The 16,866-nt window shown below is 43.6% G+C and overlaps 1 protein-coding gene across 1 annotated transcript in view; it reads right to left on the bottom strand.

The window, feature by feature from the left end:
* LOC134407391 (zinc metalloproteinase-disintegrin-like NaMP) overlaps nucleotides 1-3,452 on the bottom strand; it is a 63,476-nt gene extending 60,024 nt beyond the window's left edge. Inside the window, exon 1 of the mRNA XM_063139138.1 lies at nucleotides 3,321-3,452. Coding sequence (XP_062995208.1) covers nucleotides 3,321-3,372 — 52 coding nt within the window. The 5' untranslated portion in view covers nucleotides 3,373-3,452. The remainder of the gene's footprint in view (nucleotides 1-3,320) is intronic.
* Nucleotides 3,453-16,866: the final 13,414 nt, after the last annotated feature.

The following is a 16,866-nucleotide window of genomic DNA, read 5'->3' as shown; positions in this document are numbered from 1 at the left end:
TGCACACCCCTAATGTCTATGCTACATATCAACGCAATCCATTGTAGAAATGAGTTAAAGTGTGCCTTGTGGTTTCCTCCAAAACTTTGTTGATGATGCTTGTAACACCTAACTTCTCACATCAAGGAGGGGGAGGTGTATTTTAAAAGCCTTTTTTGTTCAGAAATTTAGAATCATAAATGGGATGTGCAACAAATTGTTGCAGTGTGTTTTCATCCCACCAAAGGAGTGTTCCTGTGCAGGGTTCCCACCAGTTTGCCATGCCCACTTTCAGGATATTAAACTATGGAATTCATTACCACAAAATGTAGTGATGGCCACCAATGTTTTTTAAATAGTTGCTTTGCTACTGAAAATATTGCTAATCATGAGGTCCCAAAAAGAGCAGGTGTTAGTCAACTAAGGACATGTTGCTACATTGACTTCAGAAGGATCCGGTCATCAAATCGACCACTCTGAAGAGCAGTTCAAAATGCTCCTTAGCAGCTCTTCCGTTGACATCATGTTCTATAGAAGTGGCTGGAAAAGCATGGATTGGAACCAGTGGTTGTGAATGGCCACTCCTGTCCCTTAATGGCAAATTGAGTGCTCAGGGCAATAATTATTTTATTTTATTTATGCCAAACAACGTTTTTAGGTCACCTTCAAAGATGAGTGTTATAGTGGTTAGAATGTTGGACTGGGACACAAGAGACCCATGTTCTTGTCTATAGCCAGCCGTCCAGCTCGCTGGGTCACTTTGGTCCAATGAGGCTGGTTAGGCTGAGAGTCTAATCGTGTGTGAGGCTAGTTAGACTCTCAGCTTAACCAGCCTCGCAGGGGTGTTGTGATGATAAAAGGGAGAGAATGCTGCCTTGAGCTCCTTGGAGGAAAAGTGAGGCATAAATGTAACAAATAAACGAATAAATGAACAGAATAAATAAATAAATAAATAAAAGCAGAGGAGGAGGAGGAGGAGGAGGAGGAGGAGGATTCCAATATAACCAAGGGGGATGAGCAACCAATTCTATTTGGCTTTATTCCAGCTCCTATGAAATGAGCAAGTGGGTGCATTTTTATGTACTTTTTCCCCTCTGTGTGGGTGTGCAGAGCCTATTTTGGGTATGCCAGCCTGAAAATAAATTATTCAACAGCAACCTGGGGAACAGAACATGCCAACAGCTAATGCAGGAGAGGATTTGCAGAACGCAGGGCACGGCCATTTCACCAAGCGCTATTTAAGGGCATGTGGAAAGTGAGCACCCCTGCATCCTTCAAAAGAGCAATCTTCGCTGTGTGCTGCAGCCACAGCTCACAGTGGAGGCAGTAGTAGATGATCCATGATGCTTCCCCCATCCCTCTACCCAGTTACATGCATCACACACAATACGTGATTCAATGGTATGGGTTCGTTTCCTGGGCCCGCCTCACACAAATGGTTGTTGCTGTTGTTGTTTTGGGGGTGGGGGGGGGAATCTTTCCTGCCCACATCTACATTTGCTATTAAAGATGTCAGAGAAATCTGCAAAGGGTTCAGATCAGTTCAGATTTCTATGTATCCAACCTGCAGGAGAGTGCCATCTTCTGAGTCATGCAGATTTGGGGATGTGGGGAGAGAATTGAATGAATTTGCACTCGCATTAATGCAAAGCAGTGCTAATGTGCACACATGGGCATGAATGCATGTGGAATGAAATTCTTGTAGATCTCTTAATCATTTTTTTTTTTTTTTTTTGAAAATCCAATTCTGGCAACGAGTGGATGACGAAATGAAAGTTGCCTGACAGTGTGAAACACAGTTGTCATGTTTTAACAACATCCACACATTCCTACATGCACCAACTGGCACCTGTTGTGAATAGCTCAAGAGGATGGACGATTCCAATCAGGACAGGAGCAAGGGCCCTGAAGCCCCCCTCCCCAGGTCCAGATCTGGCTATGCACACACACACACTATGCTAGCTATAGTAGTCGTCGTCGTAGTAGTAGTAAATGAGTATGCCAGAAGGGGAAACTGACTGATCACAGCCAGTTTGGCCCTGGATGCTGCATTAAGCAGCGAGTTTTGGGTTTCTCAAAACCAGATTTCTAAAAGCAAGCTCTCTTTCTGCATCAACACCGTAGCTTATCTTTATTTTACATCCTTGAATGTTACTCCCTTCTGAGCAACGAAGGGAGGAAGTACAGTCAAAAGAAGCAGAACAGGTGGCAAGCTATACTTTTTTTCATATACAGACCACTGATAACCCCCTGCATTTTAAAATGACACATCTACAGAAATTAGGGATGGGCAAACTTGCCTGTGCGGGACTTGTCAGGCGCTCAACCTGCTGCTGCTACCATAGGCAAGGCCATGCGATCCTCTGCTGACTGCTCAAAAAGCACATGAGGCCTCAGCCATTGCCAAAATTGTGCATGTCCCCCTTCCATGCTAATGGCAGCCACCATTGGCACGAAAGGGGGGAAGCTTAGAAACAATATAATTTAATTTAAAATTTAAAATTAAGATGGCTATACTTTGAATAGAATCCAGATTGGATCCAGATTTGGGCATGTTAAGAGCGGATCCATTGAAATCAATGGGACAAGTTTGTCAGGAAAACCTTAATTCCCACTGAATGCAATGGGTCTACTCTAAGCATGTCTACATCTGGATTTAAGTCAATGTGCTTAGGGTTACAGATTAGTTGTATCATAAAAAGGGCCCATGACAAATGACTGTTAATTTAAAAGTACGTGTGTTTTAACCTCCTCTGCTAGCAGACACCTGACGACTTTGCACTGAGAAAAGTAACTAGTGTCACAATTACTCAGATGCGATTAGAGAAGTGTCTTATGCAACAACAACAACAACAACTTGTATAAATATTATACATGCTTATCCTGATGGCCGATATATTTTATCTTGATGATTTATATATTTGATCTATTCTTTTCAACTAAAAAAAGCTGAATACAATTTCCCTCACTGTTAAAATCCTGCTTCCATGCGATCTCTTTCTGAAAGCTACCCTTCTCTCTCAAACTTTTAACTCCCTTAGACCCAAATCATTTCAACCTGACATTCTCAAAACTTTCAACCAGACCTTCTCAAGATCTATTTCAAGCATCTGAAAATAGAAAATCCCACGAAAAGCATTCATTCATTCAGTGAAATTAACACGCTCTTGGATGGTTTTCTCTTAGTGCGTATGAAGAAACTGACATTGGGCATGTAGTCGTTAATCATTAAAAGGCTTACAAAAGCTATAGAAACTAATCAGGTGCTGCAATACTTCAGGCACTACTAAGTTTTGCTTTCATAAAAAAGCCCCAAAAAGAAAGAAATAACAACACCTTACCTTGATGCTGAACAAGTACCAAACTTGTTGTAAGAAAGAGAGCTTTGATCATTTTGGGTAGGGGGTTGATGAGGGCGACAGAGCAGCCCTTTGATTTCAGGAATGTCCAGGCCAACCTGAAGCCGGCTTCCCTTCGACTGCAAGAAGCGAGGAATGAGTCTTTCAGCTTTATTCTTGTTCCTACATGAGGAAGTGTTTACCAAAGGTGTTGCACAACTTCCAAGTTGCAACAGTGCCACTCCAGGGCAGAATCTAGAGTGAATGTCACTCCCCTGATATATGGGTGGCTTCTTTCAATGCATGTCCCAAAATGAAGGCCCGAAGGGTGGGCTTCATTACATGGGTTTGCGGTTATGTTTAGCCTGGATGCTAATAAAAGTAAGCCTTTTGTCTTCTTTTTTCCCTCTTCCCTTCCCCCTTCCAACGCCCCAGCAGAAGGGGCTTTTAAATAGGGTGACCATATGAAAAGGAGGACAGGGCTCCTGTATCTTTAACAGTTGTATTGAAAAGGGGATTTCAGCAGGTGTCATTTGTATATATGGGGAACATGGTGAAATATCCCCTTTATCACAATGGTTAAAGCTGCAGGTGCCCTGCCCTCTTTTAAATCTTGTCACTCAAGTATAGCTCCTGCAGCTTTAACTGTTGTGATGAAGAGGAAATTTCCCCAGGTTCCCCATATATACAAATGACCCCTGCTGAAATTCCCTTTTCTATGCAACTGTTAAAGATACAGGAGCCCTGTCCTCCTTTTCACATGGTCACCCTATTTTAAAGAAAGGAGGAAACAGGGGAGAGGTCCTATTCCAACAAAATTCTGACATCATGGGTAACCATATGAATAGGAGGACAGGGCTTCTGCATCTTTAACAGCTCTATTGAAAAGGGAATTTCAGCAGGTGTTATTTGCATGCACGCAGCACCTGGTGAAATTCCCTCTTCATCACACAGTTAAAGCTGCAGGAGCCCTGCCTTCTTGACTAGATACAAAAGAGGGCAGCACTCCTGCAGCTTTAACTGATGTGATGATGAGAATTTCACCAGGTACTGCATCCATACAAATAACACTGCAATTCCCTTTTCAATGCAACGCTTAAAGATACAGGAGCCCTGTGTTCCTTTTCATATGGCCACTCTACATTATTTCTTGAAGGTATATCTCACCTTTCTGCGAAAACTGGACACTCAACTGAAGCAGGCTTTGGAATACTTTCAACATGGCTAGGATCCGGCCTGGTTCTGTTTTAAGCTTGTGTCGAGGACTGACTTTCAATAGGTCAAAGCGAGGGAGCCGCTCTGCTACGTACAAAACCCTTAGCCAGAATCAGGTTGACTATGAATGATTTCGCACTGGGCTCCCCATGAACATGTGGTGCGCTACGGGTGAGAGGAAGCCCCCTTCCGGTTGCGCTCTGCTCCCAAGATGGACAGCAGAAGCGAATGTTGAAGAGCTTTGTTGCACTTTACAGTGTCACTGTGGCATGGATTAAAGGCTAGATGAATGCGACAAAGGCTCCTGTGCACCCCCTCCACCCCTGCCCACTAAAAAGCTTATGCCGTAATAAATCTTCTCATCTTTATTAGGGACGACAAAGACTTTGTTGTGGTTGTTTCTGGCTGCAACAGTTTGACACAGCTTCCCCACAGAAATTTCTCATTTATTCGTTGTGAGTGTGAGTTTCAGTTTCGGTCTATGTCTTTGATAGTTCTGAAAGGGGAAATTTTTGAGCAATAAGCTTAAGACTCATCTTACAGCACGCTGAATCATTTTGACTGCCTCAAGATGGCGCGTGTGCGCACACACACACACACACACACACACACACACCATACCCCCGAACAGCTTCAGGGGCAGCTTCACAATTAAGGTAGGTGTGAAAGAATGAACAGTGTCCACCTCCGAACAAAGGTGAGGTGAACAAAATCTTTGAGAAATAAAAGAAGAAGAAAGAAACAGATGACGATCTGGATTTTCTGCTACTTTATATTAGGTCTGTAAGCTGGAATCGGTTTAAATGTGGTTGTTTTGTTCTAGGAACTTAAATGTAGTATAGATTTCATTAAAGAAAAGAAATTAACAATGATCTTTTGCTCTAAAAATAGGTATTCACATTTGGCACCAATCCTGTGCACACTCTTTGGGAAGGAAATGTTATTGAAATAAGGGAGCGGGCACTTCTGATTAAACAGGCATGGGATAGCAAATGTATTGTTCACTGAATTGCTTTAGGGTTTGTTAACAAGTTATTTATTTTGCAAACGTAATAAATTAATCATTATACAGTTTACAATTAATCTGCTGGTTGCCCTACTTTATATGGATGCTTAAAGGTAGAGTTCAGGATGGCTTATCTTCGCTGTTTCTGCAGAATTAGGAACACAGGAAGCTGTCTTATACTGAGTCAGGCCATTGGTCCGTCTAGCCTAGTACTGTCAACACTGACTGGCAGCAGAGAGCTCTATCACACCAGCATTATACTGTGCAATCACTGTGAATTGCATGCAAAGGACTCTGATGTTTTCTACCTTATATTCTGCTGTTACGGTGAAGTACTCTGATGTATCCTGCTTTGATTGCACTCCCCCCACCCCAAAAAAAATAGCGACGTATTTTGGACCACGGAAAGTGCGATCTTTTTGTTGTTCTCTGAGCGTCCACTGGGGGCACAGAAGGATGACGAGGAGCAGAGTTGCCCGGCCACCTCTCTCGGCAACCCCCAAGCAAGCACCATGGAGCCCGGAGCAGGCCCAGCCCTCCCGGGGCACATGCTGGGGCAGGAAGATGAGGCGCAGAGCCACCTGACTGCCTCAGCAGCCCCCAAGCGAGCGCCACAGAGCCCGGCCCAGCCCTCCTGGGGCATGCACCAGAGCAGGGTGGAGGTGGATGTATAATGTTGGTGTGATGGAGCTAACAACAACGACAATGACAGCTTTCATACACTATGGGATAATTCGAGGGAAATGGGTAGGTGTGATGAAGCTCAGTGGCTCTCCAGTTTCAGGCCAGATTCTTTCCTCGTCCTACCTGGAGAAGCCAGGGATCAAACCTGGACCTTCTGTATAAAAAGAGAGTGTTTTTTACCATATAGGGTGACCATATGAAAAGGAGGACAGGGCTCCTGTATCTTTAACTGTTGTATAGAAAAGGGAATTTCAGCAGGTGTCATTTAAATGCATGCAGCACTCTTCATCACAACAGTTAAAGCTGCAGGAGCCCTGCCCTCTTGACCAGATACAAAAGGGGGCAGGGCTCCTGCAGCTTTAACTGTTGTGATGAAGAGGGATCCTCACCAGGTGCTGCATGCATACAAATGACACCTGCTGAAATTCCCTTTTCTATACCACAGTTAAAAAGCTCTCTGGGCGGTTCACAAAAACAGGAGCCCTGTCCTTTATTCCATATGGTCATCTTGTCTTATCACTGAGCTATGGCCCCTCCCTATGTGTTTTATATGTAGCCAACAAGCATGGAGGGAGATACAGAGTACAGGTACATTCTAGCTTGTCAACTGAAAATTGTTGATTTGAAATTAATTTGAATTTCTGATATATGATAAACAACAAATGTAGCTGCTGAAATACTGGTACTGCTCCATATGGCATTCCACTCAAAACAAAAGAAAAAAAACTAAAATGGATTTTACATGTTGTAAACATTAACATTCAGATCAACATTTTAATTTTATTTATTTATTTATTTATTACATTTCTAATTTGTCCAATAACTTTCTCTGGGCAGATTACAACCAGTTTTTAAAAAGCCATTTTAAAACACGGTTTAAAATATAAAACGCAATACAAAGCTTGAAAATAATAGAATACCATATAATGGAAAACAATAAATAGCTCAGGAATCAATAAACAGCTGAAGTAGCCTAGAACTAGCTCTCAAAAATGCCTAGGAGAACAGAAAGGTGTCAACAAAATAATAACCTAAGTGCCAGGTAAGCTTCTTTCAGGAGCTTATTCCACAATTGAGCTGCCACCACTAAGAAGCCCCTCTCTCTTGCAGTGAGCTGCCTAGCTTCCTTTGGCAAGTTACCCAGTGGAGGTCCTCTGACGATGACCTAAAGGTCGGAGCAGAAGGAATAGTGCATTTAGATACTGGATTTATTTATTTATTTATTTATTTTCAATTGCTTGAAAGTCTCTTGGCTTTGTTTTGTCTTGTCTGGAAACTACCTTCTAAACCAATGTATCATTATCAGTAGAAAACTGAAAGGTCTAAAACTTATGGCCATATAGCGAATGACAATTGGACATGCCATGCTGTTTTATTTAGTGGACATCTATCCTACTTTTCCACACACAGAGCACAAAATAAAAGCAATTGAAAAAAAATATGTTTCAAACATAATAATCACAGAATCCTACATGTTTAGAGTTGGATGGGATCTTAGAGGTCATTGAGACCAACCCCTGCTCAATGCAGGATCTAAGCAACAGGATGCAAGTATAGCACTCCTGACAGGTGACCAACCAGCCTCTGGTTAAATATTTCCAGCAAAGCCAACCACCTCCCAAGGCAGACTGTTACAACGTCACACTATACTTACTGTTAGGATATTTATCTGAACATTATCTAAAAATCAACTTTCTTGCAATTTCCACGCATTAGCTCTAATCCTGCCCTCTGGAGTGACAGAGAACATGACCGCCCTCCAGGTGTCTGAAAGCAGGTGTCATGACTTAATCTTCTCTCCTCCGGGCTAAACACACCCAGCTCTTTCAATTGTTCCTCAGAGAACTTGACTGCATCGCAACCTTCAGAAAAGTGGAACATCTACTAATCATATATTAGTAGAAGAGGTGTGGATCAGGACATTTCATATGGGAATGTGCAAAGATCAAACTCCTCAAGCATCTCCAGGCTAACTAAATGCTTGTCGAAACAATATGGATGTTTAAAGCACAAATCTAAACATGTGTTGTATTTATTTACAAGCAGAATATCTATCTATCTGCAAATGCAATGTGCATTAATAGGATCATAGAATTGTGGAGTTGCTAGTCCAACACTCTGCAATGTGCAGGAAAACCAATTAAAGCATCCATGAGAGGTGGCTGTCCAGTCTCTTTTTAAAAACCTGCAGAGATGGAGAGCCCACAATCTCTGTAGGAAGACTATTCCTCTGTTGTACAGCTTTTACCCTCAGGAATATTTTCCTTATATTTAATCAAAATCTAGGTAGCTATAACTCATACCCATTATTTTGGGTCCTAATTTCTGTGGCCATGGAGAATTGATCTTGACCATCTTCCCTGTGGCACTCTGAACACTGTTATCTTTCAGGCACCAGGCCAAGACTTTTCTCTTCTCCCAGGCATTTAACAGCATTTAACAACGCTAAGTTTGTTTTTTAATGGACGCCAGAACTGTTGTTTTTAAATGGGTACTGTTGTTTTTATACTGTTGTTTTTATGTTTTTGATGGTTTGAAATTTTGTATACTTTTTTTTACTGTTTACTGTTTTTAACTTTTGTAAACCACCCAGAGAGCTTTGGCTATGGGGTGGTATATAAATTTAACAAATAAATAAATAAGCAAACATGTCTCCCCTTAGTCTTCTTTTCTCCAGACTGAACATCCCAAGTTCCTTCAGCCTGTCCTCATAGAGCATGTCCTCAAATCCCTGTATCATTTTTGTTGCCCTCCTCTGAACCGGTTCTAATCTATTGATGTCCTTCTGGATATCCATTTGTCAGATTAGAAAATACACTCTGTCTTGGCTCTGGGACGTAATTGTGATTTAAAGTAGAACGCTCAGCAACAGCATTACAGATAGTGCAAGGAAATATTGCTATTTTATTGCAGGGACGAGGAGTGGAGCAGCAAAGAATACGGAAAATTCAAGTCCAAAATGGGTGGGGTCCAGATGTTCCATGATTGGATCTCTCAACATAAAACACACACACACATAAAGGCACAATCCTATGCATGATGTTCAGACAGAAAAAAAAGTCCTGTATCTCCCATCATTCCCCAGCCAGCATGGCTGGCAAAAAGATGTGTGCAGCAGGGAGGCAGGATTCGTTCTAGGTGCTGGTGGAAGGGATGTTCAAGCCTTTTCTCCTGCACCCTTTCCTCAATTGAAATTTCATTGCAAAACTGTTATCAGATGTGCTTAGAATGGCCAGGTGTTCTTTTTCTTTCCCTTTTACAGGGGGCTGTCCTCTGTTTTGAATCGCTCCTCTATTTGAAGGGCTGTTGAGTCCATCTAGTTTGAAGATAATGAAGCATCAGAAGGAAGAGCAGAAGGGCCTTGAAGCTGCCTGTCAACAGCACCTGGTCAGCAGACTGAGCAAGGTGCACAAATTACTTGTCCCACTCCTTCTCAATACAATGAGATGTACTGTACTTCTTCTAAATTTATAATAATTCTTCCTCAATTTGCCTCTATACATCTAAAGTGGCATATGCAAAATGTATATTCTTTTGTCCTTCTTGGCAATGCATGTCCACTTTTTTGGGTGGTTCACAAGTGGAGAAAAAAGTCAGGTGTCTGTATTGTACCTGTACGAACCTCCCTGAGCCTTTTGATCAGCTCCAAAAGGGCCACTTACTAAGGCCATTTGGGGGGGGTTTACCAGGGAGAGGGACTGTGGCGTTACACCCCACAAGTCAATTCCAAATGTATGTCTGCAGTTTGTAAGTCTGTGGTTTTTAGAATGTTGGCCTGAGTGGGCAGAGTTAGAATGTCTTGGGAGGGGGGAGGAGTGATATATATAAGGGAATGACTGAGGGGATTGGGAGTTCTTGTTCTTGTTCTTTTCAGGAAAGCTTTTCAGGGAGACTTATTAGGTACTCTTAGAGTCTGTAGTGCTCTCTGTGTTTATGGTACTTAAGTTCTGGGAAATTTGAGGGTCAGTGTAGTGAGTGGTGTCTTTAGAGTGTGATGTGCACGTAGTGGAAGTATATCAATCAATACTGAGAATAAAGAAAGTTCAAGAGTGATTGTGTGAGAAAAAGGAAAGCGTGAATGTGAGAGTGACAGGATTGTATGGAAGGTTTCAAAAAGGTTTTTAAATGTTGTTATTTGAAACAAAGCTTATGAACTTTTAAAAATAAATTTTGATTGTTTGTTTTAAAACTACCACAAAAATCCCACGTGTCTGTTTGGCGTTTATCATCTTAAGTTTACACATTTAACACCCACTCTGACAATCATTCACCTAAGCAGATATAACTCACAGCGCATTATTATATATATTAAAATCCATTCTCCATTTTAAACCCCTTTCTCCACATAGTTTGGAGGAAGGTGGGCTTTATCCCTTGCCTCAGGCGTATCAAGTGGTGGTGCTTGGCTTGAGCAGGGAGTAGCCTCGGCCGGGTCTGTTGTTCAGAGCCTGTGTCACCCCATAAGAAGTGGTGGCAGTCGGGAGGTCTGGTGTTCAGAGCCTGTGTCGTGGCAGGGACTTTTCCATGTTGGCCCCACAGTTGTGGAATTCCCTCCCTTGAGAACTCTGCTCTTGTGCCTTAAGGGACTTCTTTGTTATTCCACCAAACATTTCATTAGTCTTAGTGCTTGCCTCTATATATGTTTCTACTTAATATGATGCTGTTTTGGTTATGTTTTGTTCAACTGTTCTGTTTCTATAGGGTGACCATATGAAAAGGAGGACAGGGCTCCTGTATCTTTAACAGTTGTATTGAAAAGAGAATTTCAGCAAGTGTCATTTGTATATATGGGGAACCTGGTGAAATTTCCTCTTCATCACAACAGTTAAAGCTGAAGGTGCCCTGCCCTCTTTTGTATCTGGCCACTCTAGTATAGCTCCTTTCTAACATTTTTTATTGCAGGCAACCTCATGAGGAAGCCTTGCCCTAAAAGGCAGAGGAGAAAACAAGAATACCAATAATTGATTTTGGAAATTTCAGCTAGTCAAAACATGGCAGCTGGATGGTTAATGAGGACTGGACAATATAACATTATGCCAACTGTTAAAGACCTGAATGGCTTGGGGCCAAGTAATCTGGAGGAGTATCTCCTTCCAGACTTAGCTACCTGGATCTTAAAGTTGTCACCTGAGACCCTCCTCCATGCACTCCCATCAAATGAGGTGTGGAAGGTACTATTAGAGCATGAAACAATGGTCTATCTTGGTATAAGGCAACTTTGTACAAGATGAGTCTGGTCATTTAAAGATTTTCATCACACACCTAGGGAAGTATGAGAAATTCATTTCAGTTTGTTTTTATCAAGATTTTCCCAGTTTGCACCTTCCAGACCAAATACAGAGTGAGACATAGGCCTTAGCTAGACCTAAGGTTTATCCCAGGATCATCCCGGGGTCATCCCTGCCTGCTCCCTGGATCCCCTGTGTGTCATTTACATGAACAGGGATGACCCCGGGACGATCCCAGGATAAACCTTAGGTCTAGCTAAGGCTATAATTTGCAATCTATACATTTCTGAATTTGCACTGTGATTCTTGGACCAAAAAAAAAAAAATCCATTCTGTAGCATGTGTACATTTGAGTACTGTGCACAAATACACTTTAATTAATGGGGAAACAACGTGCATATTTCAGATACGCACAACTGATGCATACGCTTTGGAAAATATGCATGAAAATAAGCATGGCTTTTAATCTGTCAGGATTCCAAGCCTTTACAGCAAAATGTGATGCAACAGGGACTACCTGTGCAATCAACAAAGTCATTATTCAGTAAAACAAAAACAAAAACAAAAAAAATCTTCACCATATGTGAAGTCAAGGAGCTGTCCTCTAAACCTAATTAGCCAAACAAAGCAAGGCAGTTGCCTATCAACTAAATAGATGGTTTCTTGCCATGCACGACAGGCTTTTCCTGGACTCCACCGTCAGGGGAAGTCTTCTGGCATGCATCCAGACTGGCAGACCTCCTCCCACCAATGCTCAACTCCACCTGCTTAACCCTGCAGCAGACTCTGGGATCTGTCAATTCCAGTGCTCCCTCCCCCTTCGACAAGCGTGGGGGAGGAAGATGGTCTCTGAACCTGGGCCTCCAGTTGAATAAGCTCCTGGGAAGATTCCACCCTTACCCCTGGAAGGTAATTTCCTCCACTCTCTGTTTTGACTGGAGCTTCTTAGGGTGGGCAAACTCACCCATGCCTGCCTCATCAGGTACTCACCCATCACCACCAGTGTCTCTATTTTATGTTCACAAAAACAACCCTCTGAGGTAGGTTAGGCTGAGAGGCTGTGATTAGCCCAAAGCCACCCAGTGGGTTTCAATGGCAGAGTGGGGACCAGAACCCAGATCTCCTGACTCCCAGTCTAACACTTTAGCCACTATACCACACTGGCTCTCAATGCAATGGGAACAATTGCACAATTTCCAGACCCTCTGGAAATTGCACACTTCCCCCTGCGGCACTGGTGGTGACCATGAGGGCTTCATTTTTTAAAAGGCAAAGGTGTGAATTGCACAATTGCATGGGTGCAATTCTGCATGAAGGAATGGTTTTGTTAAAAACAAAACAAAAAACACAACCAATATACTCAGCACTGGAAGAAGCCTAGCGCCATCACAAAGATGTCAAAAATGCTCTCCCCTTAACCCCCTGATGCCCATGGACTCCTCCTGCACAGCTCTGTTCCTGTTTCCTGAGCCCTGCTACTTGTGGGGAAGAGGCAGGACCCTGGGAGGGAGAGCCACACTGCCCATGGAGCACAGGATGGTCCTGAGACAACAGGGAAAAAATGTGATAGAAGCAATCCCAGCTATCCTGGGAGAACTGACTGCTCATCCCCGGTTTACCCCAGGATCAGCTGTGCATCATTTGGACAAACAGGGACAACCTCGTGACCACCCTGGAATAAATGGTAGGTGTAGACAAACCCTCAGAATCTAAAACCAAACCAGAGAGTCTGGGCCTAATCTTGACACAATCTGATATGGACTCGAGTTGGATCAAGCTAGGACATGAAATTTGAAGAATTGCAGAGAGCTCAGCTTTTGCTGATCTTCACATCCCTACACACTCCTGATGCTTGGGAAATATCTCCTTCCATCCTGATGCTACAAATGGTCAAGTTGCTACAGGTGGCAGAGCTCATTGTTGGGGTTCTTCTGATATGGTGGGACCATGAGATTGGAGCAGCTTCATCTGTAACGAACAAAAGAACAAACAAAAAGCAACACGCCTGAATCACAAGTATGAGTCATATGTGCTTCTTCTGCTCCCGGTTTTGGCGTCATGTGCAATTAAGGAATTTTATTCAACTGTCCCTGCTGCATGTGATGCATGTGATGGCTCCACATTACAGCTGACCCATCAATCCATGCAGGAGATGTGAACGTTTCCCGTTGAAAGTTTCCCATTCGCAGCTTATGTCAAAGGCACAACGAAAGGTCATAACAGCTCTCCTTCTCCATCCACTGTCATGGTTTCTCATTGTAACATGCAAGCCCAAGAATGAAGGACGATGAATATAACTGAGTAGATCTGGTTTTGTGAATCAATGTGACATTTTGAAACTGGCCTTTGGGTTTTTGGGGACATCCACATTCCATGGGACTCCCAGCTCACCAATCCTTTAAGAGTGACATTCCTTTACCTCCCTGAGAAACATTTGTTTGTGACAATGCATAGAACTCAGAGTCACCGAATGAAGCAATGAGGATGGGGGAAATGAGGAGATGGTCTGTGGATACAAGGAGCAGGTATCTCTGTGGCTCAGACCAGTGATGACAGACCTGACTCCGACACCTTTAGAGATCCAGGGACTCTCACGTTAGTCTATAAACACAAGGCACATTCCTAGGCTGATGTAGCTTTTTTTACTGCAGTTCTTTCCTTTGTCCAAAGCTGAGTGCTGCTGCTGTACAGGTTAGGTGGCAAGTTGCTACCTGCTACTTAGCTCACCAGTTCATAATTGGCTGTGGACACACGGAACCTAATTATGGACACTGTAGATGTTTGATACAGCTGTCAAACTCAGTGCATCGAGCAGGGGTGTCAGAAGAATCCATCTGGAGTGGTGGAGCTCCCACCCAAAATCCACCAGCTGGCCAAGTTCGGTCAACACTGAGTCAGGCCAGCTGGTGGATTTGGGGTTGCACAATGGGGGTGCCTGTCCTCCTCCAACTTCCCACCACCACTGCTGTGCTTCTGCCACCAACAGTCTGCCTCCAGTCCCGAGAGCCCAACAACTTCACTTTCCGACACGTGGTGGCTCTCCAGGTTGGGGGCTGGTGGTGGCAGGGAGACAGGGATAGTTGAGTGTCAACTCCCCCCACACACACCATAAACCCCTCCGTAATCCCCATTTTCACAAGTTACCATGATGGCCATAATATGCACAAATTGTGTCCTAATTTGTGACTTAATTTGTGGAAATTGGTAAACAGACCCCTAGATCAGCTCACAAAGGCAAGCTGAGCCTGTGGGTGGGGGGAGGTTTCTATCCAATAGCTTTGGTATAGAAATGTAATAATAAATGAAAATAAATAATTTGCACCTTTGGAATTCTGAGTGGTTCTGCATGGATTCACTGCCCCATTGAGATAAGAGCAACCAGCCTCCACCGGGTAGAGTCACCCCCCATCTCTCTCTCTCTCTCTCTCTCTCACACACACACACACACACACACAGAGAGAGAGAGAGAGAGAGAGAGAGAGAGAGAGCGAGAGCGCACACATTCATATGCAAACAAAGAGAAAGATTCTCCACCTCTATGTAGCAATTGGGCTTGAAAAAAAGTTTTCTCATGGTAAAAATGGGAGGCGTTTCTTAAGGCTAATTGCTGCACAAACGCGGTGGGGTGGGGTGGGGGGTCATAGAATTCAGGGAGGGGGAGGTTAATCTACCTTGCCCTGGAAGGGCAGCAGCTACGCCTTGAGCTGTTGCTTCACTGCGATCTCCAGGTTGAACTTGACGTCATCCACGCTGGCGATGAGCTCCAGCATGATGGCGGTGAAAGCGATGGAACTAGCGAGGGTTTTGGGAAGGCTGAGAGCCAAAAAGAAGGAAGCGAAGTGTCTTCCTCAGGCCCAGGCGCTGCATTGCGCACCACTCCCATCCCATATACGGTATAAAACTGTGACCCTTAAAGGGCAGTACTGTGCCCCTCTGAAGTCTGTCCGCCAGGCGGCTGCCTAATTGGCCTAAATGGTAAGGCCAGGCCTGGATGTATATGGGGCATGACTCCTCTTCTCTTTCAGGTGTTCTTGCTGGGTTGGAGATGGTGCAGCTTGTCTGTGGCCTGTACTCCTCTGGCCAGTGGCAGCAATCGATCACAAGCTGCAAAAAAGGCTAACACAATCTTAGGCTGCATTGATAGAACCATAGCTTCCAAGTCCCAAGAAGTTAAAAAAAAGTCTCACTTTATTCATGCATTCGACTGGGGTTAGGCAACGTTTTGGGGACTGTGGACACATTTGGCAATTTGTCATGGGCACCACCACAACATGGCTGCTATGGAAAGGTGTGGCAAAGGTCAAGGAGCATGCCCAAATGAGAGAGTACATGGTAGAGGTGGGATCTGAGCCCCAAAACAGTGAACAACATCTTCAAAACTGCAAATAGAAACTCAGGTCTAAGCAAAATGGATTAATTTAAAAAAAAACTGGGCAGAGTGGAGCACCTTGATGGGCACCTGGAAAGGTGTTTGGTGGCTCATAGGTGCTCATTGGCACCACATTGCCCACCCCTGCACTAGGCAGACCTCATCTGGGATTGGGATGTCTAAAAAATCAGCAACAGATTCAAATGAGTCTGGATTTGCAAATAAATGCAAATTCTGCACTGCTCTGGCTTCTTCTGAGTCATGTGGATTCCACAGATGTGCAGACTAGTTTTTATAATTATTACTTCTGGAAGGAATTTGCACAAATTTGCACGAATGTGGATTAGTGCAGATGCACACTTGCATGTCATGCACATTAGCACTACTGTGGGCTTGTGTTCACGCGCACTTACACTAATGTGCAATAACACTAGTAGAACAAAATTCTCATACATCCCTAAAAATACCAAATCTGATGGGATGAGAGATGCCCAGCAATCCACATAACACAGACAGAATGGATTTAACAAAATCTGTACACCCTACCCTAAATACTCCGTCCTATTCTAGGTGCTGCACATTAAGAAGGCTGTAGAAATGTTGGAAGAGGTTCAGAGAAGGACAATGAAGATGGTCAGAGATATGGAAAACAAGTCGTGCAAGGAAAGAAGATGATTGTCCCGGAGAAAAGAAGATTGTTGGGTGAAGGCACAACAGCACTCTTCATATCCTGAAGGCTTGTCCTGAAGCGCAGGTCAAATAACTCCTCTGTTGAAAAGGACAGGTCTAAATCTCATGGGCTTAAGTGATGGGGCAGATTTTGGATGAACTTTATCAGTGAGACCAGTTGGAGAATGGAAACAATTACCGGGCTGCTGTCCCTTACAGGTGGTCTTCAAGCAGAGTTTGAGGAGCCATCTGTTTGGGAGGATTTGACCTGGATCAGTAGAGGCTGGTGGCTCTGTTTTCAGTGGGGCCAGTGCTTCCATTCTGGGTTTTAGTTAGAATCAGCCAGAACTCCAAAGGAGCTATCCAAATTCCTTAAAC

The sequence above is a fragment of the Elgaria multicarinata genome, chromosome 12, assembly GCF_023053635.1.
Source record: "Elgaria multicarinata webbii isolate HBS135686 ecotype San Diego chromosome 12, rElgMul1.1.pri, whole genome shotgun sequence".
In the NCBI taxonomy this organism is placed as follows: Eukaryota; Metazoa; Chordata; class Lepidosauria; order Squamata; family Anguidae; genus Elgaria; species Elgaria multicarinata.
Note: the sequence above shows the minus strand (reverse complement) of the source record. Positions and strands in the feature narration are given on the sequence as shown.